Source organism: Primulina huaijiensis, chromosome 12, assembly GCF_012295235.1.
Source record: "Primulina huaijiensis isolate GDHJ02 chromosome 12, ASM1229523v2, whole genome shotgun sequence".
Classification (NCBI taxonomy): Eukaryota; Viridiplantae; Streptophyta; class Magnoliopsida; order Lamiales; family Gesneriaceae; genus Primulina; species Primulina huaijiensis.
The window spans coordinates 4,220,414-4,243,839 of NC_133317.1; the positions used below are offsets into that span (position 1 = coordinate 4,220,414).

Consider the following 23,426-nt stretch of genomic DNA (forward strand, 5'->3'; position numbering starts at 1 on the left):
AATCAGTATCCCATCTCTCTTAATTCCGGCATCCAATTTTCTCTCTCTAATCCAACTGTTCCCCCACAGCACATTTACAATCATTCTAGAGAGAGAACGCAGAAACCCTTTTGATTTTTTTAGTTGCAATCACCTTTCCAGCTCGATTCTCGATTTTCGATTTTCTCTCACTCCGACACTCAAAATGAGGTGAGGTTCGTCTGTTTGGATCGAATCTGCTGCCTCGGCAAGGTATTTTCGTAGCATTTTTCTTTTTATTTTTGTTGAAGAGTTTCTTGTCTGGCATTTCGAGTGCTGATGTGATGTTGCGCAGTGCAGTGTGGCGTTGGCTTTTCTCGCCCCAAAAAATTTTGGAAAAACCTTGCTCTGCGAGACGCTTAAATCTGCTACTTCTCCAGGCTACCCCAAGGTATTTTCCTTTTTTTTTTTTTCAAAATTAGTTAATGAAGAATTTTATTGGGAATTTAGAACCGTAAGCATGCGTTATCAAGTGTGCTAGTAGATTTCGCGCACTCAAATTATGGAAATTAAAGTTGCATTGTGAAATTGCTCTTTGAGCTGATTGTAACTCGTGATTTGAAGGGTATAAGCTGACTGTAGCCTTTGATTTATTGGTTTTGGTAGAATTTTGGTTAATGTCTACACTGTGTGATCTGACGGGATCACAGATTGCTTGTGCTGAGTTAGTCAGCATTTCCCGCATTTGACGTGATGGAATGGACTTGATGTTTTTTATGAATGTATTATGTGGAGCAGATGTGGGTACTAATGATGCTAAATGAGCCGACTATTCTTTATTTCTCAAGGGATGTGTGTTTTCAATTAAAAAACACGCGGAGGAGGAAAACAGCGTAAATCTAATATTTACTGGTATGGGGTGATGGGCCTCAATGATTTGAAATCTCCCATCAGTTTTGAATCTATAAAACAATCTTCGCATTTGGTATAATCTCTTCTTTGTCACGGTGCCTCCATTTGCTATGCTATTTGAGAATTTCCATCCCGTACCTGTAGAAATGATAAAATTTTCATAAGCTGAATTCATTTGTTTTAATTATGTAAATATTAGTGATTTTGTTTTACAGGGGGTATTTCCAAACTTTCTTAAAGTGGATGCTCTGTTGCATTATTGCATGTCCAGAGGGATTGTTATACACCTTCATTCATCTGATGATTTGACAAACTTTATTATGCCCAACCACCCTCAATGGGCAAGTTCCTGTTGCACCATATATGCATCCTGTTGCTTTACAGTCTGGCCATAGAAGTTGGAGCACTCAGTCCTGATGGTATGCCGGTTATTCTCTTGTAGCATACCTTTTTTTTTCTGTGTTGTAGTCCTGCTGAGGATATATGCTTTGTTGTTACCTTTTAGTTTATTTATTTAAATTCAAATTGGATGTTTTATAAATATTTTCGAATACCCGCTCCTTCAATTATTTTTACAATAAAGATTTATAGGTATTTGTGGTGTTTATGTACTTTGTGTGATATCTAATTGTGGTTAAACAATAGTATCAATCATACCTACTGTTACAAAGTAGATAAAGCATGCATTCGTATTTCATAGCCTGGTCAGATTGTTGCATTCAGATATTTAATTGTTGGAATTGTTTCTTGTTGAAATTTGCATGAAACATCACAAGTACAACTTACAACGTCTGCATATGCTATAGCCTCACAAATGGCGTGTCTTTTTCTGAAATAGAAAAACGAAAGGGAATATGGCAACCTATAAAAGCTATTTTACTTTTAGGTCAGGCGCTTGTCAACTTTAGGACAGCCATAATTAGTTCAGACAATGTTCTGCTGCAATGGAGACCGGAGGATGATGACCCATGCGGGTGGAAGGGAGTAACATGTGATCTCAAGTCGAAAAGAGTTACAACCTTGTAAGTTCCATACCTCTTTAGAATGTTTTAGTATTTTTTTGGGTATCTTACCGTACACACAGGATGCCTAAAATGGTGCAACAAATTGTTTTTGCCATTCTTCCTGTGTCGGTCAGTTGATTACTCTTTCATCTTGCACTATACTGTCATTTTTTTCTCTTCCCTTTTTATTCGATGTGTCTAAATTAATGATATTTCGTTTAGTACAGATACTTGTTCAAATATTTAATTATTGTCGGTATACTATTCAATGTTAAAATGAGTGGCTTGTGAACCTATCTGCACATTCACCACTTTGTGCAAGCGTCTGGAAATCTAATCAGAGGACTATAAGAATCTTTTGTTTTCCAACTCCTCGAAATGTTGCTTAGTTGAACAAATTTTTGGAGGGACTAGGGAGCAATTATAGCTTTTGGTATAAATATGTTCCGACTGAGGAGTCAACAGTTTTCTTGTATTTCATTTGTCATTTTATCTTTCTGGGTCTTTGTTTTCCAATGCCTTTGTTATACTGATATATCTATGCACATTGTAGGGAATTCATATCTGAACTAAACATCTCACTTATATCAATAAAATGCTCTACTCAACTGGTGACCTACTATGTATCTCTGAATTTACTACGTATTACTTGATTCTTTAGGGTTTGTACTAAAAGATTCCGATTTGTAACATTTTAAGCATTATAATTCAGTTGATTTTTGAACCCTTAGGGCCCATTTTGGTACAAGGGATTGGTTTGGAGTTTGGACTGTAGTTGGTTTAACCGGTTTATCCAGTCTTTGGTTGGATTTTTAATAATGCTAGTCAATCCATTCTGCAAAGGACTAAGTCATATTAACTGAAGGAAAATAAACATATCTCTCCCCCTTGTATTAACTATCACTTTTTTAATCACACCCTCGTTTCCTATTCTACTCTTTCCCAACAAAAAAGAAGTAATTTTAATTTAGCACAAGGGTAATTTTGTCCAAAAGTCAAAAGATTCTTAATTCATCCGATAATAAAAAATCACACCAAACACAATACTATTTTATCAACATATATTACATTTCTATATCAATCATTCTTTTTATCATTTACGTATTAATCATTCAATAATCTCATTCTTCGAACCTAAACGTAGCCTTATTTGATTAGCTTGTACTATGTCATCAAAACTTATATTTTAAGCTGTCACAAACTTGGCAAGGCCAATTTTCCTTGCAATCAGAATACTTAGCTTAAGTGTAATATCACTAGCTACTTTTATTGGTTATAGAATACTGAATTTTTCTATCGTGCCTATGAATTATTCTCGTCTCTTCTTCCATTTTTACACATGACAATGTGGGATCTATGTCTCTACCTTAGTTAGCATTCAAGGTATTTTGTTATTATTTATTAAAACCCCAAGTATTAAGCAATCATTGATGTGTTTATGTTGTGCAAAATTCACTTCCAAATTTAACAGAAGGTCACATTTATGCATAATGGTACTGCTGTATGTTCTTGGTATTTTAATGGCACAGGAGCCTCTCTAACCACAAATTGAGTGGACCCATAGCATCAGATATTGGAAAGTTAGAGAACCTGCAATTTCTGTAAGTTCCTTGTGATTCTTCCTTCTCATCATCTTATTACTCCTGCTATTAAGTTTATGCATGTTAGCAGAGCTCTTCATGACAACAATTTGTATGGGTCAATTCCTCCGGAACTTGGAAACTGTACACAGTTGCAATCAGTGTAAGTGAACATTAATTTATGTCATTTGGTTTGAACATTAATTTATGTCATTTGGTTTACTCTCTTATCTAAATACTGTTAGGTTAGTTTCAATTATTTACATGGGATGGTAAAATTTAGAATGTGTTCATTTGAAATTTGAGTCGTCGATGGATGATTCACTGCTTGATTTTTGTAAAAGTTATTTCGGCTGAGCAATTTGAAGAAAGAGTGACAACAATGGAAGTTGCTTATTTTGATGAAAACTGAAATGTCCAGAAACTTACTGATTGTTCTATCCTATTTTCTTTCATACAAGTCCCTGAGTGTGATGCCCAGTTGCTCACCAAAATATAATACATTAATGGCATGATATTCAATAAACATTTTTTAGATAATTCCCCATAAGTTGTATCTCCCAACCCAACACGAATCAATAGACATATATTTGGATTCCCTTGAAAATAAATATAAACCCTCAATGTATGTGCATACAATCATTGACATCATAATCAAAATGAGAGAATAATTGGAACATAAATACATGCCTTATACAACAAACATCTAGACTCGGAGATGAGCCAATATCATAGCATAAATTGTGTTGATAATAACAATTCTCGTAACATAATTTAACTTGCAAGGCCTCCAAAATTTCGACTCCTGACTCCAAACTTGACTCTAATTCTCCTTGTCACTTAGATCCTTCCTGCAGGGACCTATCATCTTTTTCAACCAAAAGAGACCCACACAGGGCAGGTATAAAACGAAAAATAGTAATATGTGGTCGAATGTAAATGATTGCTCCCGCTCCCTGAAATGTGTAATAACATCACATGAAATCCCTCAGCTGTATTAATTTACTTTTTATTTTATGCATTACATCAAGTGGGACCCAAGTGATCAGCTAAGGATGAAAATTCGCTGCAATTTTTGCTGCATTTCTTTTGTTTGAATAAAGAGTGATGATCTTGATTGTATTCTTTACAGATTTTTGCAGGGAAACTACTTAAGTGGATCGATTCCCACTGAGTTGGGAAACCTTTCTCAGCTTCAAAGTTTGTAAGTAACTATCTTGAAATTGCTGAATGTTCATGCTGTGATTCTTGTATCTTTAGTTTTAACATCTTATTATATAAGATTTCATGGTCTTAAAAACACTTGGTAGGACAGAACTCTGTGAAAATCATGGATCACGATTACTGCATCATATCATCCTGAGAGTAAAGGGTTTGATTACTACATATATGATATAATCCATGAAAATTACATGCTATTTCTCAGTTCCCATGAACGCAGAAATGTTCCACTCTTTAACTTGAAATATTCTTGATGGGTTGCTTGGTCTAGAGCTGTTCAAATGTAAACTCTAATTTATGTGTCCATGCTTCATTTTTATAAACTAAGCCCAAGCCGCACAACGTATATGGTATACTTTGTCTAGAGCTAGTTCAAATATTTTCCAGTTTATGCATGTATGCTTAATTTTTTTCAACAAAGCAGAAGCCACACCGCGTTTATCTTGTATTCTTGTCTATTAAATCATGTTGAATATTTATGCATGTTGTACTGGATTTTCAATCGATGTTGTTTGCAGATAGTAGTAACCTAAACTGTTTCAGATCTTTGTCTTTCTAGAATGAGTCAGAATTATCATATCTTTGTACTATTGTATTTGTTTATGCGCATTTTGAACTTTGTTTTGACTGCGCAAAAGGCTTTACCTCGATCTATCCAGCAGTCAAACTGTGATTAAAGTTCGACTTCTAAATGAAAATGAGACATTGGGTTTTAAATTAGCAAGCTGGAGTGATTCATAGGTGAGTAGCTAATAAGAAGTACGCTACCTCAAGAAAGTATAAGATCAGGCACGAATAAGATTCTTTAGCACTTGAAGATTCTCCTCGCATGGCTAGGTCCTTGAGCTACATAATTAGTGGTTGAGTGAGCCTTATATCTTAAAAATCACTTCTATCCTCCACCCTTGTCTTACTTCCTTTTTATCTTTAGCTGTGAACGAGAAGATTGTCTAGGCTAATTATCTTATAACCACGGTGCTTGTTTATGTTGTTAGATTCTGGGAGAAACTTTTAGTCATTTCCTAATACATTTGACCATATGCTCATTTACTTGTGAGCACCTTAATTCTTATCAAATGGAGTTCTGGTCACATGTATAGAAATTCACTATCAGATTATTAAATCATTTATCTGTTTTTACAGGGATCTTTCTAGCAATTCTCTGAGTGGAAGTATTCCTTCTTCGCTCGGGAACTTAGGCAAGCTTTCAACATTGTGAGTGATCTGAAGATACCCTACTTTCATGAATTTTATATGGTTTTCCTTTTCCTTGGTCTAGATTTTAAAATTTGATCTCATGTGATAATTGAAGCAATGTATCGACAAACTTTCTGGTGGGACCTATTCCCTCTGATGGTGTACTTGCCAACTTTCACAATGATTCGTAAGTTCTAAATATTGTTATTATGTGCTCTGTACCTCTTTTGGAAGCTATATACATATTTTATTTACGGTTATTTTTTACTAGTCTGAATATATCTGTATTATCCCGACCTACTAATTGTTTACTAGCTTAGGCTTGGGAAAATCTCGGGCTAGGTTTTGTATACGGTGTTTATCTCTGGGAATATTAAAATATGAGCAAATATATTATGTATATTGTAATTGTTTTGTGGTAGTGTGTAATTATTTTGTGGTAGTTTGTAATTATTGTTTGAATAATGTGTGACATTTTTAAAAAAAAAATAGATAAGCTATACTAGACATATTTGTAATTTGGATGGATAATGTGTGAAATTTTATGTAACTAATTTAGCAATTCCATCAAATATACGAGGTTTTGTTTTTTTTTGGGATAGGGTAATATGACCATTTTAAAATTTAATTTTGTTTTATGGGATATGGATAGTGGCCATTTGAAAAATGCCCATATCAAAAGACCTAACGGTTAATATCAAGGGCTGGGCCTTAATAATAATAATATAGATTAATGAAAGCGGTCTAAAGTGGGTCATTGTGGATCTCAAGGTATAGGTAACATTATGGTTTCATATCATCCATGAATGACTCATAACTTTGAGAGATTTTTTGTATCCAGAAGGCTAGCCATTTCAGTTTAGGATCTCACCAGATCATGGCTTAACTGAGAATTAGATAGATTGTTGGGCTGCACAATAATGGTTTTGGCGTCCTATGAATCTAATCGCTGACATCCATTTTGATTTATAAAATACTTTGTTTTTAATTGTGGCTCTAATTAGGGCATCATACTTTTTTTTTCTTTTGTAATTTTGCTTTCAACTGGCCTTCTGCAATGCTCATTTGATGCTTTTCTTGGCAGATTTGTCGGGAACCTTGAATTGTGTGGCAAGCAAATTCAAATATGTAAGAACAGTGATGGTTCTACTGTATTGACTCAGCCTACAACTTCAGGTACTATTTTCTTTGAGATTGTTTTGCTTTCATTTTCCTCATTAGTTTGTTGATATACTGGGTGGGAGAATGTGCTTGTGGTTGTTCTACGATCATCATCTGTTTTAGATAGTTTTTACTTTTTTTATTCAGTACTTAATAAGAATTGGGAGTATGGATTAATGTTATATCATTTGCATAATGCACAACTGGATCATGGAGAGAAGCTTTTGCTTTTGATGCTTTTTTCCTTTTTTATTGATCTTAAAATATACGTTACTACCACACTGGATATTCTGTTTTATATATTTCAAAGTAGCATTTGACCTTTTTCTTTGTGGTGTTTTCAGCCCAAACCCAAGCCAAGAAGAAGTATTCAGGGCGGCTTCTTATAAGTGCACTGGCCACTGTTGGTGCCTTGCTTCTGGTAGCACTTATGTGCTTCTGGGGTTGTTTTCTGTATAAGAGACTTGGTAAAAACCAAGGGAAAGGTCTTGCTATGGATGTTAGCGGAGGTGATGATCTGAAACCTATGCACTAAAACTAAAAATGCATTTTTTTTTATCTGCACAACTCTTGGTCTTTGTTTTTCAAATATGTATCATATTTTTCTATGTCATGGTTTCAGGAGCATCAATTGTGATGTTTCATGGAGATCTGCCTTACACTTCAAAGGATATCATCAAAAAGCTAGAGAACTTGAATGAAGAGCATATAATTGGGGCGGGGGGTTTTGGAACTGTGTACAAGCTTGTAATGGATGATGGCAATGTATTTGCTTTGAAAAGAATTGTGAAGGTAAATGATGGGTTTGATCGCTTTTTTGAACGGGAACTTGAAATTCTTGGAAGCATCAAACATAGGTATCTTGTGAACCTTCGAGGATATTGCAATTCTCCAACATCCAAATTGCTAATATATGATTTCCTAACTGGAGGCAGCCTAGATGAAGCTCTTCATGGTATGTTGGGAGCTTAGGACTCCTTTTGTCTGAATTTTGAAGTGGTCTTATTTTGTGCTTGTTAAAATCACATTTAAGCACACTTATTTCTTCATTACTAAATACTTATCGCATATAGAAATCACAAGTAATGTTCTGGCATAGAATTGTTAATGTTGCTGCTTTCTCGTTTTTTTAATGATGTTGAATGAAAAATGCATTTGAATATTTTGGATTTGGACACTTTTTTGTTTGCTCATTTAATGTATTCAAGGGTAGATATATTTTTTTTTTGCAAATCAGTAACGTCGCATATATTTGACACAGAGAGGGCTGAGCAACTAGATTGGGTTGCTCGTTTGAATATCATTGTGGGAGCTTCAAAAGGCCTTGCCTATCTGCATCATGATTGTTCTCCTCGAATTATCCACCGTGATATCAAGTCGAGCAACATTTTACTAGATGGGAATTTTGGAGCTCGAGTCTCTGACTTTGGACTGGCAAAACTACTGGAGGATGATGAATCCCACATTACAACCATTGTTGCTGGCACATTTGGATATCTGGCTCCGGGTAGCCACATAAACTATGAGTTATTTATTTTTTCCATTTCTTTTGGCTTCTCTGTGCGTAGATACAACAAGTTTTCAAATGTTTTAGCTGAAGATTGGTTTTATGCGATGTCGTGTTTCTCTTCCGTAAGTTGGGTTATTTTTAGTTTTCTTGAACAGTACGCATAACCTTGGTTAATTGTGTTCTTGCATTTTGAGTTTTTAATTTTCCAGTTTCTTCTGTTCAGTTTAGTTGAAGTTACGCAACTGCCCTTGTGGTCATACGATTGTCTGATATAGCTCAAAATATTATTTTGGTGATCTCCTTCACGATAATGTGGACTGTCTAAACAATGATTAGAAAGTTTATATAACTTTCATACTCGATCAATTTATATCATTTAGTGTACTTATGTCTTTTCTAACCTACTTTTGTTGATCTTTCTTTCTTTGTTTTCGTTGTCTAAATTTTTTCGCTCTAGGTTAAACTCTTTTATGCTGAGTACTCCCATATCCCATTTTGCAGAGTATATGCAGAGTGGCAGAGCTACTGAAAAGACTGATGTTTATAGTTTTGGTGTTCTGGTGCTTGAAATTCTGAGTGGAAAAAGGCCAACTGATGCCTCCTTCATTGAGAAGGGTCTCAACATTGTTGGATGGGTATCGCTCTTTCATACAACTATAGCTGTCAAACTGCCATCTTTGTGCTGTGGGCATACACAATGCATATGCATGATCTGTCGTGGTTTTCTGAAAATATTTTATAGAATTTGGAAAAAAATAATCTTATATCAGTTACATGACAATGGTAGAAATAATGATTGTATAATATGATACTTTTTAAATTAGAATTTTTTTTTCCAAAAAATAAGTTTTTTTTCTCATCTGAGATAAAAATCCATCGTCATCGAGTGTATAATATGATATTGAAATTAATATGAAAGTTTAAGAGTTTGCACTTTTGAAATATAAATTAATTTAAACTTTATTTGTAATTAAAATGTTTTATTAAAGTATTTTTTTACCAAAGGTGGTTTACTTTTTGGTGGTCTTGTATCTAGTGATAGAGATAAATGCATGCACAGATATTAGTATGAACGTTGCACCAATTCATATGAGGAACTGATATCTTGTATAATTAGAAGATAGGATAAGGCACGATACTCCAATTTTAATAATCCAATTTGTCGTCCGTATCCAAGAGTTATTTTTCTGGAGGAAAAAGTTACGTTGGAATACAATTTTTTTGCTCTTACTTTTCCCGCTTATTGACCTTCATTTCTCAACTTGTTTCCACCAACTAAGTGGCGGTGGTTGGAAGTTCTCAGTTGTGGCAGCCTTTTGTGCCGTCATTCAAACTCAACTTGTTTCTCAATAACCAAACTTTATGTCAATCTGGTAGTATTTATTGAATGTTTTATCCCCGTGTGTATCCAATTAAGTTTGGCATTTTCATTTTCTGCAGTTAAACTATCTAGTTTCAGAAAACAGACAGCAAGAAATTGTTGATCCACACTGCGAAGGAGTGCAAATAGAAAGCCTCGAGGCCATACTGTCAATTGCCATCCAATGTGTTTCTTCAACCCCTGAGGATCGCCCCACCATGCACAAAGTTGTCCAAATACTTGAATCTGAGATATTGACACCCTGCCCCAGCGATTTCTACGATTCAAGTTCTGATTGAACCTTGAAAGAAGCGAGTCCCATCATCATCTGTTGCATTGCACATCAAAAGTTCAGTGACAAAACTAGCACAGCAGAACGGGGATGCAATCTGCTCCTATGTATCTCGAGCTAAATTTATTCATTCTTTCTGCAAAACCATGATTGAAAAGGCTTGTTCTTTGTTCATTCTCGTCAAAACTAGCACAGGTGATCTGCCTTGGGATCAGGTTCTTGGTTCTTTCTCAGACTTTGTTGTCTCTGTTTGCTCATGTTTTCTGTTTCGCCCCATGTATGACAAGTTCTCTTTCTTCGTACGAGCTATTTGTCGGCCTCTGTATTTGCTTTCCTGGTAGTTTCCATCTGTATATGAAAAAGGTTAAACTGCTTCATATTGACCTTCTAACAAAGGATCCCTGATGATTGGATTTTTGTGGAACATATTCTCTGTTATTGCAGCACAGTACAACTGCAGCAAACTTGTGTGTGTCCGTAGTTAATACTTGATATCTAGTGTGCGTGGCACCAAAAATTTACAAGCATATAATGCGATTACAATTTAGGATTAATAATGTATTTGTTGATACTATATTAATTGGATTGCAACAATCTCAAGATCTTGTGTGTCAAGTGAGTATGTAGATGAAATAAAACTAAATATATCACTAATTAAACAAATTATTAGCATTATTTTTTTATGGACAACTTGATAGAAAAGTTCGATTTGGCACCTTTTTGGGTATTATAAATATATTGTGCGTATTCAACAATAGTATTTGAATATATATATATATAAAATCAATTGAAATTTTTGGCAATGGGCGGCTAGACCTTATAACAAGGATGCCGCTTCAATTTATTATTTATTTGATACATATATGTGAGCAAGTGTGAATGACAAATGTTATTGTAACTATTCGATAGATCGCTAGTTGGCATAAATGGATGAACAATGCCCCTATAACAGTATATGAAGGTAAAATTTTAAGATTATAAAACATAGTTGCACCAGGAATATATATCCACGAAAGCTAAATGCATCTTTCTTTTCTTTTTTTTTTTTTCATCCGAAAATACATTTTTCCATATAACAAAAAGTGGATAATTGCCCCATCTACGAAAATTCAAAGAAAATAAAAATTACAACGGAAAAACCAAACTTAGGGAATAAATAATCACATTATCATTTACTTACTCGAACTTGGTACAATCAGTGGGCACGAAACTGACTTCCTTCTTCACAAGATCATACCCTATGTTGACATTCATTTGGTGCAAGTTTCCGAAGATGGAGAAATCGTTCGACGGCACGAACGTCAAACAAACCACCCCGAGCTTCACCTCGATGAAGGTGCTTCCCCGAGCCACCTCCAAATCTGCCCCCGAAAAGTGTACAACGATAGGTGGGGTGTCGAATTCACCGGTACTAGGCAACTCGTAGCATAGCTCAAAAACACCTTGAGGGTCGTCGACACGGTTTCCCTTGATAACCTTGACTAGAGCAGCCTCCAGATCATAGAATAGCTCTTGGGGGAGGAACGTTAACGTCGTACCAGAGTCGATAATGATGTTACCTTCATCTGCCTGTTGGCCGTAATCGGATGCGTCCGAGATGTATTCCAACTTCTTGTTCCCCACGCTGATTCCCTTTAGGGTTAGGAAATAGAAGGTGCTCGGTGATTTTTGTACTAATGGAGTTGACACAACTTTCGGCCCCGTGACTACCGCATCGGCCCCGAAACTTATCTTGCTAGAAACATTCGAATCAAGAAACGTCAGGCAGTACGAGAACCGACCCCTGATCGACTTATCCAGCTGCTTGACAATCGATATGTCCCCGCCCCCGAGTCCAACGATCCCGGTTTCCGTATCGTTGAACGTGCCACTGTTATCGTGCCCGCAACCGAATACCACCTTAGGGAACGAGGCGTTCCCTAAGACAAAGGTTTCGGTCCCGATCTGGCCGGTGCTGTGCGACCTATCGCCATAGGATATCTCATAGTTGCACTTGTTTTCGCCGTCGCAACTCCACTGGCCAACCGCGGAACATAGCTCGGCTTCGCATGACACCTTCCGGTATGTATTGGTGTTGTCCGGATCAAAAAGTGGGGACTTCTGCTTGAAACATGAAGAACATGGCTTGCACTGAGTCCATGTCAAATCACTGCCGGTGTCAGCTATGCCCAAGATTTCGACAGGTGGCGTCCCGATGCCGATCTTCATCAGGTACTCCCCGCCAATGGGAGTGAGGGTCGACTCAAACGAGCCCGAGCTCAAGTCTGAGCCTGAGTTGATCACTTTGTATGTCCTATGGAGAGAAGATTTACGTGAAAACGAACGTTGGAACGCATTCGTTAGACGTTCGTAACGTGTGTACGAGGATTGGTAGAGGGGGGAATCCGGGGAGTCGCGGTGTATCAAATCAAGAGTGATCCCACCATGTTTAATGGATTCTATGCTAGAAATAGAGAAAATGAACGCAAGAAAGAACAAGGCCGGTACATCGGAAGAAAAAGCCATTGGTTTTACTGAGCAATGCAATGAAGATTCTTACGGAAAACAAGATTAAATTTATAGGCAAATATTCAGTAATTTTTAGATGGAAATTGAATGGGAATCTTTCTTTCCCTTCACATTTTTTTGAAAGTTTTAATTAATTCATTTAATGGGTTAATTGCATGTAATCACCGTTGGAAGGATCGGAGAAACCGAAATAATTAATCATATATTACATATACATTTTCAAAATTTAAATTCATGTATAATTTTTGATACAGTTAATCTATGATTTGATTGTGTATCAGAAATCATTTATCATGAAATCGCGCATTAATGTGAAAAAATGGGGACCTTTTGGTTACCATGCACAACGTAATCGCAGTAATCCGATTATCTGCATGAAAAGTATATACGTGTAACTCATAGGTAATTAAATAATAATATTAGATTTAATGAGATTTCCGAATAATTTCTTGGCTAGAAGGGTATTTTAAAATAATGCAAGTATGCTAACATATTATATTTAATAAAGAAACAGTTGTAAATTTCATTCATACAAATATACTCTCCTTTTTTGGGTGCTTTGGTTATAATGTTCTATTATTAATATTAGTTTTTCTCATATTATTTGACATTTACATTAACAATTTTATTTCCCCGAAATGTAAAAAAATATATACATATATCGTCACTTATGAATAAATTTTATGCATTTTCTCGAGTGATACAAAATGAAGTGAAATATATTTTTTTGACGAATGATATTTATATACAAATTTATTTTCAATTTTAGTTTATTAGCATGTGAATTTTCATCAAGGGGTTAAAGTAAGATTTTTACTAATTAATCCCCACATTATGAGCTCGTGATGCAATCTAAATAAGAAGAGGGGGACCGTACCGAACTACGGTACCGTATACCGTACCGTAAATATCGGTATGGAATTTTTCCATATCGATACCGATACCGAAAATTAGGTATACCGCATATTCGGTATACCGAATTTTCGATATGAAAAAGTTCATACCGGATACCGTACCGACACTGAAAATTTTGTCGGTATACCAAAAAAATGTCGGTATACCGAAAATATTATCGGTATACCGATATTTTTTCGGTATACCGAACTTAAATTTTAAAAAATAATAATAAAAAAATTATTTTCGGTATTTCGGTATACCGAAATACCGAAAAAAAATAATTACGTACCGATACCTATACCGAAAATTTCGGTACCGTACCGAAATTTTCGGTATATCGATTTTTTCGGTATTTTTTCGATACGATATTTCGATATTTCGATATTTCGGTATATTTTCCTAGCCCTACTCGTGAGCTTGTTGTTTTGTTTCAGATTTTATTTTACACGTTTCTATTCCGTTTCATTTTGGCACAAATCATCACTGTGATTTAATTTTTCCATATGTTTCAAAATAAACAATTTCTATTTTAATAGAAAATAATCACTCATTTTATGTTATCATTTTTTTGTCATGTAACTTATCAAAGTTGTGTTTTAGTTTTATAATTTTTTTTATTGGTTTTAAGTACTATTTCACCAGAGTATTAACGTGACATCAGACGCATAATCAATTTTATGATGTCACATCAACAATTTACAATATCATATCAACATTTTCTTGTGTCATTTAAGTGCTCCAATGAAATAGGACTAAAAATCAACAAAAATCAAAGTTACATAACTTGAACACAATTTTAACTAAATACATGTTTCTTAGGGTCAGTGTGTTTTCAGCTTGAATTTTGAATAAAATACAATAATTGATATAAATTTATTAATAATAAGACATTAGTCATAATTAAAAATATATTAAATAAAATATAATAATTAATATATGTAAAATAAAAGAAATATTTCGAGAATATTCTTTTTGGTGTAAGATTTGAAGTAAATGAGTTGGAGATAGATGTTGTATATAGTGCAGAAATCGCACTATTTTAGTGTAAAATTTGCATCAAAATAGATTTTGTGGTTGGAGATGGCTTTAGCCTATTAATTTAATTTTGAGGGTTTTTGCATAATAGAGGAATGCTAGTGCAAATTAGCAAAAAAGCAAACATTATAACTTACATGAATAAATTGACTATTTCCCATTTTAATATAAATACGAACAAAAATTCAAAAATTTGAACAAGGGGAGGAGCAATTTAGCAGTCTACCTAAAATGGCGTTCTTGAATTCTCTTATTTCATCAAAGGAATTTTCTAATATTTAAAGAAACGAGGCAAAACAATGAATTAAGACCGAATTAATAATTTTAGTAGAAATATAATTTCTTAATTAGTTATGTTGTGATGGCATTCATCTTACTTTATTGGACCTATTGAAAACACATCCAGGTTAATGGGATTCATAATGATTGAAAATTAATATAAAATTAATTTGATATTTAGATCCTATAATTTTAAAAATTTTTACATAAAATTAATTTGAAAAACCAAATATTTAATTAATTGAGAAATTTATTTTATACTTTCCATTGTGTTTTATGTGCTAATTACATGAATTTCTTGAATGAATGTTGAGGTCCTTGATTGATTTTTGTTAGTTCTTTTTGGGGGTTTGAATTAGTTAACCTTTAACTTGAAAATGCTATTGAGAACGAAAGCTTTTGTTAGACTTGTGAACTCCAAGCTATAATGCAAAGAATAACTCGAAACATTCACAAAAAGACTAAAAAGTGTATTGTTCCTCGAACCGGGGTTCCATCATAACCAGAGCCTAGGTCGATCCCGAAATTGATTTGAGTCGTGCCGAGTTCGAAATTAAATATATGGTTTTCAGAGTAGTGTGGCTTGCAGGGCAAGCCTGTGGTACATAGCTTGTCCAGGTTGATTTACATGATTTGCTGACTATTACATTAACTCTGGAGATTAACCTAAAAAAGAAGAGGTCAGGTTTACGTTTTCTTCAATATTCGATTAGAAATCTGACTGTTAGTTAATGTCCCCTATAATCAAGGTCCAGTGGTTCGGTAGGAATACAGACAACCGATAAACTTGCTTAAATGTGCAACACAGGGATTCCTATTGACACCACCAAAATGAAAGCCACCATGTTAACTCACAAAGAAACATAACTAAGCAACCAACCTACGCCTCAAGCACGAAAATCCATTTTCTCAACGGTATAAACCCATATTCGGGGCCATTGTATCTACAAGGGCATCACTTTTGTGCTAGGTTGAAAATTCCTTTCTCAACATACCAAACCAACACGAGACCATTGAGAAATGTGAGGAAGCCAGGCAACCCCCCCTGGTTCAAGCTCCATTTTACGCTCGGAAAAAAAACCAGATTCCTAAGCATTATGGTCAAATTTAAACTTAAGATATCGAGAATCAAGATTCCTTACTGAGTTTTTAAGTAGAAGTTTTATTTCAAAACTCAAGTGTAATAAGACACGGCTCTATCTATCGCTGGATGGACACATATATATCAAGAATTTAGTAGTATGATATTCACTTAACTTTTACAAAGAAGATGCAAAATTAATATTTTTTTAGGAAGAGAAAACCAACCCCAGTTTTGGCATTGATACTATCATGTTATATGAAAGAAGAAATGAACGCAAACTAGTGAAATTTCGAGTTTTCATCATCACTTAATGCATCTTCAATGCCAGAAACATCCATCCTCGCAGAAGCATGCTTTGCCCACTTCACTATTTTTTCAGCCTCTCTACAAATCTCTTCTTCATCCTTCATAGCTTTCTTCATCATCTTCCTCTCACTTTTCACTGAGAAAATACTCAAATCAGAAAAAATCTCATCATTCTTCTCCCAATCAAGCTCCGAATCCAAACCCTTCTTCACTTTACCTTTCTTCCTTGGTACCTTCTTTGGAGAACACAAAAAGCAACCAGATTTCTTCACAGGAGGAGACAAAGAACCACTCGATAAGTCCTCCAAAGAATATGAAGACGAGGACTTTAATCCTTTTCTTCTCAGTTTCGTACGCGGGTTGCTCTTAATTGGCGAAAATATTCTTTCCTCAGGTGATTTTGAAGGAGATGAACTACTCTTTTTTACAGGTAATTTCTTCGAACATGTGGAAGGCTCATTTTCGCTGTTCTTTCCTACGCCTTGATTCTTCCTGGAAGCTTCTTGAAACCCGTCAGCATTACTAGATTTCTTGCTGCATGATGGGAAAGATTTCAGCTTCCGAAAGCGTGTTTCCAAGTGAGAAGGGAGGGCGGAATCAGTTATACCAGCACAATTGATGGCTGCCACCTGCTCATCAACACACAAATCCATTGCTTGAGCTAGAATCTCTTCCACTGCTTTCTCATCGTCACTATCCGATAAAAAATAATCCATTTTCAGATATAGATACACTGAAATTACTTGCAGTGTGTGATGATGCCGCCTCTGATTTGGAGTTGAAATCGATGGTCTAATTCCGGGTTTCAAGAGTTATCACTGCGGAAGAACTGCTGCAGTCTACAGAGTCTCAACGGCTAACTCAAGAAATTGGCAACGGGTGTGAAAATGCCCAAGGCGTGTGCTGCTTTTTCTTCAATGGGGACGGGGGAGCCCACTTTGATCAGGCTCCTTCCCCCACATCAAATTTCATTTTTTTTAATGATAAACTTGTAACATGTCATTAATCATAATTATCAAATTTTATTCTTAGTAGTATGTTAGTCGAAACGATGCAACACTGATATGATATTAATATGACGATTATGTGACACTGCCACATATCATCACTTTGAGTGAGAAAAAAACTAAAAAAAACTAAAGTTATAAAAAAATAAAGACAAAAAATTTGTTTGTGACGGTCTCACGGATCGTATTTTGTGAGACGGATTTCTTATTTGGGTCATTCATGAAAAAGTATTATTTTTTTCTAAGAGTATTACTTTTTATTGTGAATATCGGTAGGGTTGAACTGTCTCACAGATAAAGATTTGTGAGACCGTCTCACAATAAACTTACTTTTTATTCTATAGCCATGCAACTTATATGAATTCCTTATAAAAATTAAGGTATGGGACCATATTCAGATAAAAAGAACTAAAAACAAATCAAATGAAATAATTTGTGATCAAATGTCACACAGTATAAGTTGAGGGGAAAACAATCAACTATTTCTTCTAACAAAAACTGAGTAGTAGTTAGCAAGTTCCAGTACTAAATTCTCAATTATACAAGACAAAAAAAATGTCTAAAAATCTTTGCCATTCACGTTCCTCCTTTGTACTCCAATCCACAAAGATCACATTCTTGCAAACTACAGCCTGCCTTCTCAAGGAAAAAAAAATACAACACTCAATCCAGTTTTCCTAACTCCCCTTTCACCAATTCTTCCATTTCCCCCTCTTTTCCATGTCTTAAATGTGCACTTCCTATGCTATATTCATCAGATAATTCGAGTGAAGTCAACAATATTCTTGGGAAAACTTTAAACGGGTATCATGTAGTTTTACACGAGTGAGTGTTGATATAACATCCTTGGAGAATCTTCTTCTGGAAAAACCTGGAATATCACGTTAAAAATATATGAATTTTATGATGTAATGCTTGTTGGGTTCTTTTTGCATGTCACTAACCTGTAATTGTCTTCCGTTGAAGCTCACTGACCTATGCTTCAGTTCACCTCTATGAGTCGTCATTTCATCCAATATCTCAGCAGAAGATACATCAGGACAAACATCTGCTTCTTCGTCTGTATTGGGTGATTCTCTGTCCTGTATTTATGTTAATCAAGATTTTACCATATTTTGAGTGCTCGCATATGTCCCAACTCTGAAATGTTGGATAAACAGTCGATGAATTTTACAAAGAAAAGAACGACATACCCTGAGAGATAGACTCCTTGCTCTAAATGAATGACCAATAATTTCTTCATATTCTGCTGCATCTAGTTCTTGGAGATAATTAGGTGGAAACACCTTGGGGAGAATGTGTTCTCGTATACTTATCAGAAGGAAGAACGGAAGTGGAAACAGAATTCCAGCAATCGGTATCCATGTTATCCCAAAGCACATCAAGAGATATGCAAACTGAAAGAGCGTAAACATGAAGATGTACTTGAACGGTACTGACTCCACATATGAAGCATGGAACCCTTCAATGATTCTACAAAAGAAAGAATTACAAGCATATTTGTCAAAAAAATCAAGGCTAATCCACCTTTTCAATAAATATGGAGACAGAGACAAGAATTTTGATGAGGTACACTTAGAGAAGTCTTGTCCTTGCTGCCATAGTTCTGTTTTCGGTAAATTTCACATACCAATGTGACAGCCAACAGAGAAACTTTAGGTGTGTTTTGATTCTAAGCTCTTGAATTTCAATTTTCTGATTTCTAAGGTAGTGGAAATGTAATGACAAAAACGCAACACAAAACAAGATTTATGTGAACGACCATAAAAGCCAACTTGCAATAACGACTCGATGCTCATTGTGCAAAAACTCCATTAATATCTCTCGATTTCAAAGACCATAATCACACCCCTTCACAGATATGAAAATATCTAGAGATAGATATGGAAGGAAATTATTTCTATGACTAACTCAAGATAAAATCAATATTAAGACGCATAGTAATCATAATAATGTCAAAATTGAGTTCCAGGAATTCTTACTTGAAACGTCGACCTGGAGGAACGAAGAGAAGCTGGATTCTCTCCCAAAATTGATTTCCAGGAAGACTATCAATAGCCATGTAGGCGAAATATCCCCATAGAACAGAGGTAGGTATCATCTTGATCACAGGCATAATACATACAGCAAATCCAACGAGCATCGACTGCAGCAAGTTGCTGACTCTTTGCTCGTTTACTCGAACAGGGAGATGAAGATCGATACACTTTTCCGGGTCAAATTTACTGTTGTCATCTCCTTCATCTTCATGTTGCATGACAGCATTCTTCAAGTTTGCCAATTCTCTATCTACAGTATGCGGCTGCAGCATGATATCAAAGTAACTGTATCATCATGCAAACTTCTAATAAGTGTGCACGCTTATAAAACTCAGGTGGTTAAATTTCATAAATGTTTTGGTAGAGAGCACAGTGCAAACTTACACAAGGAGCACTATCCATTTCAATGAAAACAGTCTGCAGTCGACCATAGATCTCTGACTGGGTTGCCTGCTGTTTCATGCACTCTTTTACACTCTTCACCATTTTCTTCCTAATCAACTAAAAATCAACAAATGTCATTTCTAATAATACAACTACACAGTCTACTTAGATATGCAAACAGCTAACAGTTCACTTTCTTAGAAATCACATCTCCCACCTGTTTCTTGAGAACAGCAAGACTCCTAGTATGCATAGGTGATTGAGGGAGGACACCATTTGAAGGAGGAAGTCCAAGCAAACCGCAAATCAAAGTCTAAGATCACAAGAAAATGCTCTGAGTCTTTAGCCCAGAGGTAAGATAATGATAGTATGTCTAAAATTTTAGGAACAGAATTTATTGATCAATGGCTTAAATTATATACCATGACTCCTAGTAAAAAGATATCGTAATGGTAGGCAGACGGATTTTTGAGGTTGAATTCCTTCTGTTGAGCCATCTGTGAAGCTACACTGTGATCGAAAAAGTATAGACCGGCAATCATCACAGCTGGTATCAGGGCAGCTAAAATATATCCCACAGGAATCTTTCCCATGTCCTGATATATAGTGCATAAAAAGGATAAAAGATTCTTGAGGATTCTAGATATTTTCTAGGCAGGATAGCAAATTTGAACCCTATTCTGGATAAATAATGGGATTTCGAACATATTGAGATTCTAGTTTGTGTATAAAGCGGAACGATATAATTTTCATCAAGAATGTCAAGTGAATACCTTAGCCACTGTCCAGTGATACAGTGATTTGGATTCCCAGGGAAGAGGACAAAAGAGTCTCCTTGGAACTCCAGAGGGGACTTCACCCGGTACGCTATAAGATAATAAAGTCCATACCACTACCATCAATGGAACCCCGTAATCTGCAATAAAACTCCGAAAGCAGCCTGTGCATATCGGCCAAGTATCGAGAGTAAATAGACATGAGACTTCGAGCAGGAAAATAAGCCATCACTCATTTCTCTTCACAATTCACATACATGTACCGTAACGCCAGGACCGAGCTTTTCTGCTCATTAAGGCAGTGATAAGTAGGCCAAAAGAAAAAATTACCCCTAGCAAGCCATTTGCGTAGAGCCATTGAAATTGGTAGTTTTCTTCAGTAGAATTTTCGCCTTTTGGGATGAAAAATTCACTCACCAAACCCTGCAATTCAAAAGTCATAAATTATGTTTATAGTCATCTATCATTGCCACACTTGCCAAGACCGCTAGTACCTTGATGGCCTCTTGGATGAATAAAACAGTGATCAACATGCCAAAAAGTTCGCCAGCCACCCTCGTAAATCGCGTAATTATAGAGCAAGCATTGAATATCGCAAGAAGAAAGAGAAGCAAAGCTGTCCAGACACAGACCCTGTTTCGAAAAGAAAATAAACAAATTACATGGAATATCAATTTTCTTGATAAACTCTAGCAAGTAGAGATGTAATCCCGAGAAAAGACAAGTTCATCCAGAATACCATCCGGCCCAGGCTAAGTACAGCTCCCTCCCAATGCTGTTCTTGGCAAAACTGTACAAATAAGTGTACATTATAATGGTTGGTTCTGCAACTCCTAAAATCAACAATGGCTGTCCACCAAAAATTGCGTGGATGACGCCGCAGATAGCAGTAGAAGCGAGAGTCTCAGCAGGACTCAAGCTTCCCTCTATTACGCAATAAAAAAAAGTTTAAAAAGTCAAATCATGTGAGTTTTCAATTCAATGAACTAGAAAATATTAAGGCTGACCTGTTTCCCTACTCAATTGCTCCCCAAAGGCTATTACAGGGAGAGCCGAGGCAAAGAAAATATATGCTGTCGGAGCCAGAATCCTGAGTGATCGATGGACACAAATTAGATAACCATTTAACATACTGAGCTGATTAATAGAAATTGCAGTTTCTACAAATTCACTACATTCATATCAACATTTTCACCTCGCACCCGATCCACATGTATCAATCCAGTCCTTTTTGTAGCATGTCAACCTTCCTCTAATGTCATTTGTGACTCCCTTGAATGGAGTCTTTAGATGATCCATTGCATTTAGGCAGTCAAGAAACTGGACAAGTAAAGTATATTGCTTCAGTCTATGTACAAATAAAACCAGTGGTGGACATCCTGTAAAAACTACAGCACAAAGTCACGACGATCTTTTAAATTTGGACAATGATATTCTTGTAAAAGAATCATGCAGTGCAAGAGTACTTTTGATATGATAATAAAAAAGTTGATGAAACAGAAAGCTAAAACCGGCGATGGCATAAATGGAGCATGGAGAAACATAAAATTTATGTGAATCATTCACAAACAGAAGTCCCGCAGATCCTCATAGAACTGATATATGATCATATATTCACAGTATTCGTTCATTATAATAATATTGAAGCAAGAAATTGACTCATGTGAATAAACTCCCTCTTCACAACTAATAAGAAGACTCGACTAAAGGATGAATAAAATAGCCAACAATGCACATGAAACCCTCACTCCTTAAAATGTTACAAATTTTTCCTATTCAAAACCAAGTTGGATCGAAGAAAATGACACCCATGCATACAAAGAAAGTGGTAAAAAAATGATTACAAAATTATATTAAAAATGAATAAATAAGTGAAAGTTTATTTGAATAAGAAACCGGAAACGAAACCAAATTTTTCAAGAAATTAAATAAAATCATACACATTTCACTGAGACATGACGTCCCATTAATCTTTCACAAGGTCCAAAAAATTTGCACTCGATTATATATACGTCCATCAAGAACATTTTTAACCATGCTATGTTCCTAAACCCCATAATATCCATGAATAGTAGGTCTATCATGTTGAAAACCAGATAAATTTATGTAATATAAGAAAGAGTAAACTATATCAAGAACGAAGTTCTTGATTGTGCGACTGAGATTTTTTTCATTGCATCTCATTCATGCCTATGACTCATTCAAAGAATTTAAAAATATATATGTTTTGACTATTCCATTTCTAGGAATAACATACTGATGACACTATTTTAACATTAAACAGAAAATTCTATGAAAAGGTAATCAAATCTTGATCCAGGGAATAGCAAAAAAAAGGATACAAAATCCAAAAACATAATCTGAAGTAAATCCCATGGCCATGAATCTTTCCATTGCTGCATTCTCTCCACAGAAAAGCACAAGGTTCAGTGAAGGCAATGAGACGCACATTAACACAAAATGTCCGACAAAGACAACAACCCTCAAAAGCACAAGATTCATAAACTTCTTCACACGATGCAAAAATAAAAAATTAAAAAACACACAAAAGATGTAAAAAGCAACGTAAAAAAGATTGAACCTTGGAATGAAGAAAAAACCACGACGGGCCAATAAAAAACGGAGCGAGTGTGTGGTGGTCTAACCTTTGCACAAAGATTGAGCAAGAAAAATTTATTGATGCCAAATGGGATTCTCTTCAGTTTCCCGGCAGGCGAAACGCCGCCGGAGAAGGGTGGGTAAAGAAATATGTAAATGGAAAAGATAAAAACTCTCCACCACCTTTGTCTTTTTTGTTGTGTTTTTTTCTTTTCTTTGGATCTTTATTCTCCTATTTTCTCTCTCTGCCAATTATTACCATGTTATTGCTCCGCCATATTTATGATAATGGAGAATGGAGAGGAGAATGCATGAAGC

At 35.4% G+C, this 23,426-nt stretch overlaps 4 protein-coding genes across 8 annotated transcripts; 1 reads left to right on the forward strand and 3 right to left on the reverse strand.

Annotated features, from left to right (window-relative positions):
* Positions 1 to 11: 11 nt before the first annotated feature.
* On the forward strand, positions 12 to 10,625 carry LOC140989367 (LRR receptor-like serine/threonine-protein kinase FEI 1). Of its 4 annotated transcripts, none has more exons than XM_073458571.1 (15): positions 12 to 231; positions 319 to 409; positions 1,070 to 1,289; positions 1,757 to 1,892; positions 3,404 to 3,475; positions 3,546 to 3,617; positions 4,587 to 4,658; positions 5,819 to 5,890; positions 5,988 to 6,059; positions 6,957 to 7,048; positions 7,378 to 7,542; positions 7,656 to 7,988; positions 8,295 to 8,540; positions 9,045 to 9,178; positions 9,984 to 10,625. In XM_073458571.1, exons 3-15 carry the CDS (start codon positions 1,208 to 1,210, stop codon positions 10,200 to 10,202), a joined length of 1,767 nt encoding a protein of 588 aa, XP_073314672.1. In that variant the 5' UTR covers positions 12 to 231; positions 319 to 409; positions 1,070 to 1,207; the 3' UTR covers positions 10,203 to 10,625. The 4 variants fall into 4 exon arrangements, with proteins under 4 accessions (XP_073314672.1, XP_073314669.1, XP_073314673.1 ...); XM_073458568.1 differs by having other exon boundaries at positions 1,086 to 1,289; XM_073458572.1 differs by having other exon boundaries at positions 23 to 231; positions 314 to 409.
* Positions 10,626 to 11,303: 678 nt separating this feature from the next.
* LOC140990130 (aspartic proteinase CDR1-like) lies at positions 11,304 to 12,700 on the reverse strand. Its single transcript, XM_073459711.1, has one exon. The coding sequence runs from the start codon at positions 12,698 to 12,700 to the stop codon at positions 11,372 to 11,374; it is 1,329 nt and encodes a 442-aa protein (XP_073315812.1). The 3' UTR covers positions 11,304 to 11,371.
* Positions 12,701 to 16,133: 3,433 nt separating this feature from the next.
* LOC140990254 (uncharacterized) lies at positions 16,134 to 17,297 on the reverse strand. Its single transcript, XM_073459859.1, has one exon. It carries the CDS (start codon positions 17,018 to 17,020, stop codon positions 16,277 to 16,279), a length of 744 nt encoding a protein of 247 aa, XP_073315960.1. The 5' UTR covers positions 17,021 to 17,297; the 3' UTR covers positions 16,134 to 16,276.
* A 450-nt stretch (positions 17,298 to 17,747) lies between these two features.
* LOC140989558 (boron transporter 4-like) lies at positions 17,748 to 23,371 on the reverse strand. Of its 2 annotated transcripts, XM_073458802.1 has the most exons (14): positions 23,156 to 23,371; positions 21,713 to 21,830; positions 21,518 to 21,600; positions 21,250 to 21,436; positions 21,005 to 21,143; positions 20,768 to 20,933; positions 20,508 to 20,674; positions 20,157 to 20,330; positions 19,952 to 20,047; positions 19,735 to 19,851; positions 19,294 to 19,613; positions 18,505 to 18,784; positions 18,256 to 18,393; positions 17,749 to 18,182 (listed from the first exon to the last, which is right to left on the reverse strand). In XM_073458802.1, exons 2-14 carry the CDS (start codon positions 21,721 to 21,723, stop codon positions 18,129 to 18,131), a joined length of 1,932 nt encoding a protein of 643 aa, XP_073314903.1. In that variant the 5' UTR covers positions 21,724 to 21,830; positions 23,156 to 23,371; the 3' UTR covers positions 17,749 to 18,128. The 2 variants fall into 2 exon arrangements, with proteins under 2 accessions (XP_073314902.1, XP_073314903.1); XM_073458801.1 differs by lacking the exon at positions 23,156 to 23,371 and having other exon boundaries at positions 17,748 to 18,182; positions 21,706 to 21,888.
* Positions 23,372 to 23,426: the final 55 nt, after the last annotated feature.

Bases quoted from the DNA above. Each gene is read 5' to 3' on its own strand.
- LOC140989558 (XM_073458801.1), bottom strand. From the start codon at position 21,809: ATGGATCATCTAAAGACTCCATTCAAGGGAGTCACAAATGACATTAGA. The intron at 20,675-20,767 runs GTATGTGAATTG...CGATATGCACAG, and splicing joins GTCCTGGCGTTACGGTACAT to GCTGCTTTCGGAGTTTTATT. The intron at 20,331-20,507 runs GTATTCACTTGA...ACTATATATCAG, and splicing joins ATCACTGGACAGTGGCTAAG to GACATGGGAAAGATTCCTGT.
- LOC140990254 (XM_073459859.1), bottom strand. From the start codon at position 17,020: ATGGATTATTTTTTATCGGATAGTGACGATGAGAAAGCAGTGGAAGAG.
- LOC140990130 (XM_073459711.1), bottom strand. From the start codon at position 12,700: ATGGCTTTTTCTTCCGATGTACCGGCCTTGTTCTTTCTTGCGTTCATT.
- LOC140989367 (XM_073458571.1), top strand. From the start codon at position 1,208: ATGGGCAAGTTCCTGTTGCACCATATATGCATCCTGTTGCTTTACAGT. The intron at 3,476-3,545 runs GTAAGTTCCTTG...GCATGTTAGCAG, and splicing joins TTAGAGAACCTGCAATTTCT to AGCTCTTCATGACAACAATT. The intron at 3,618-4,586 runs GTAAGTGAACAT...TATTCTTTACAG, and splicing joins TGTACACAGTTGCAATCAGT to ATTTTTGCAGGGAAACTACT.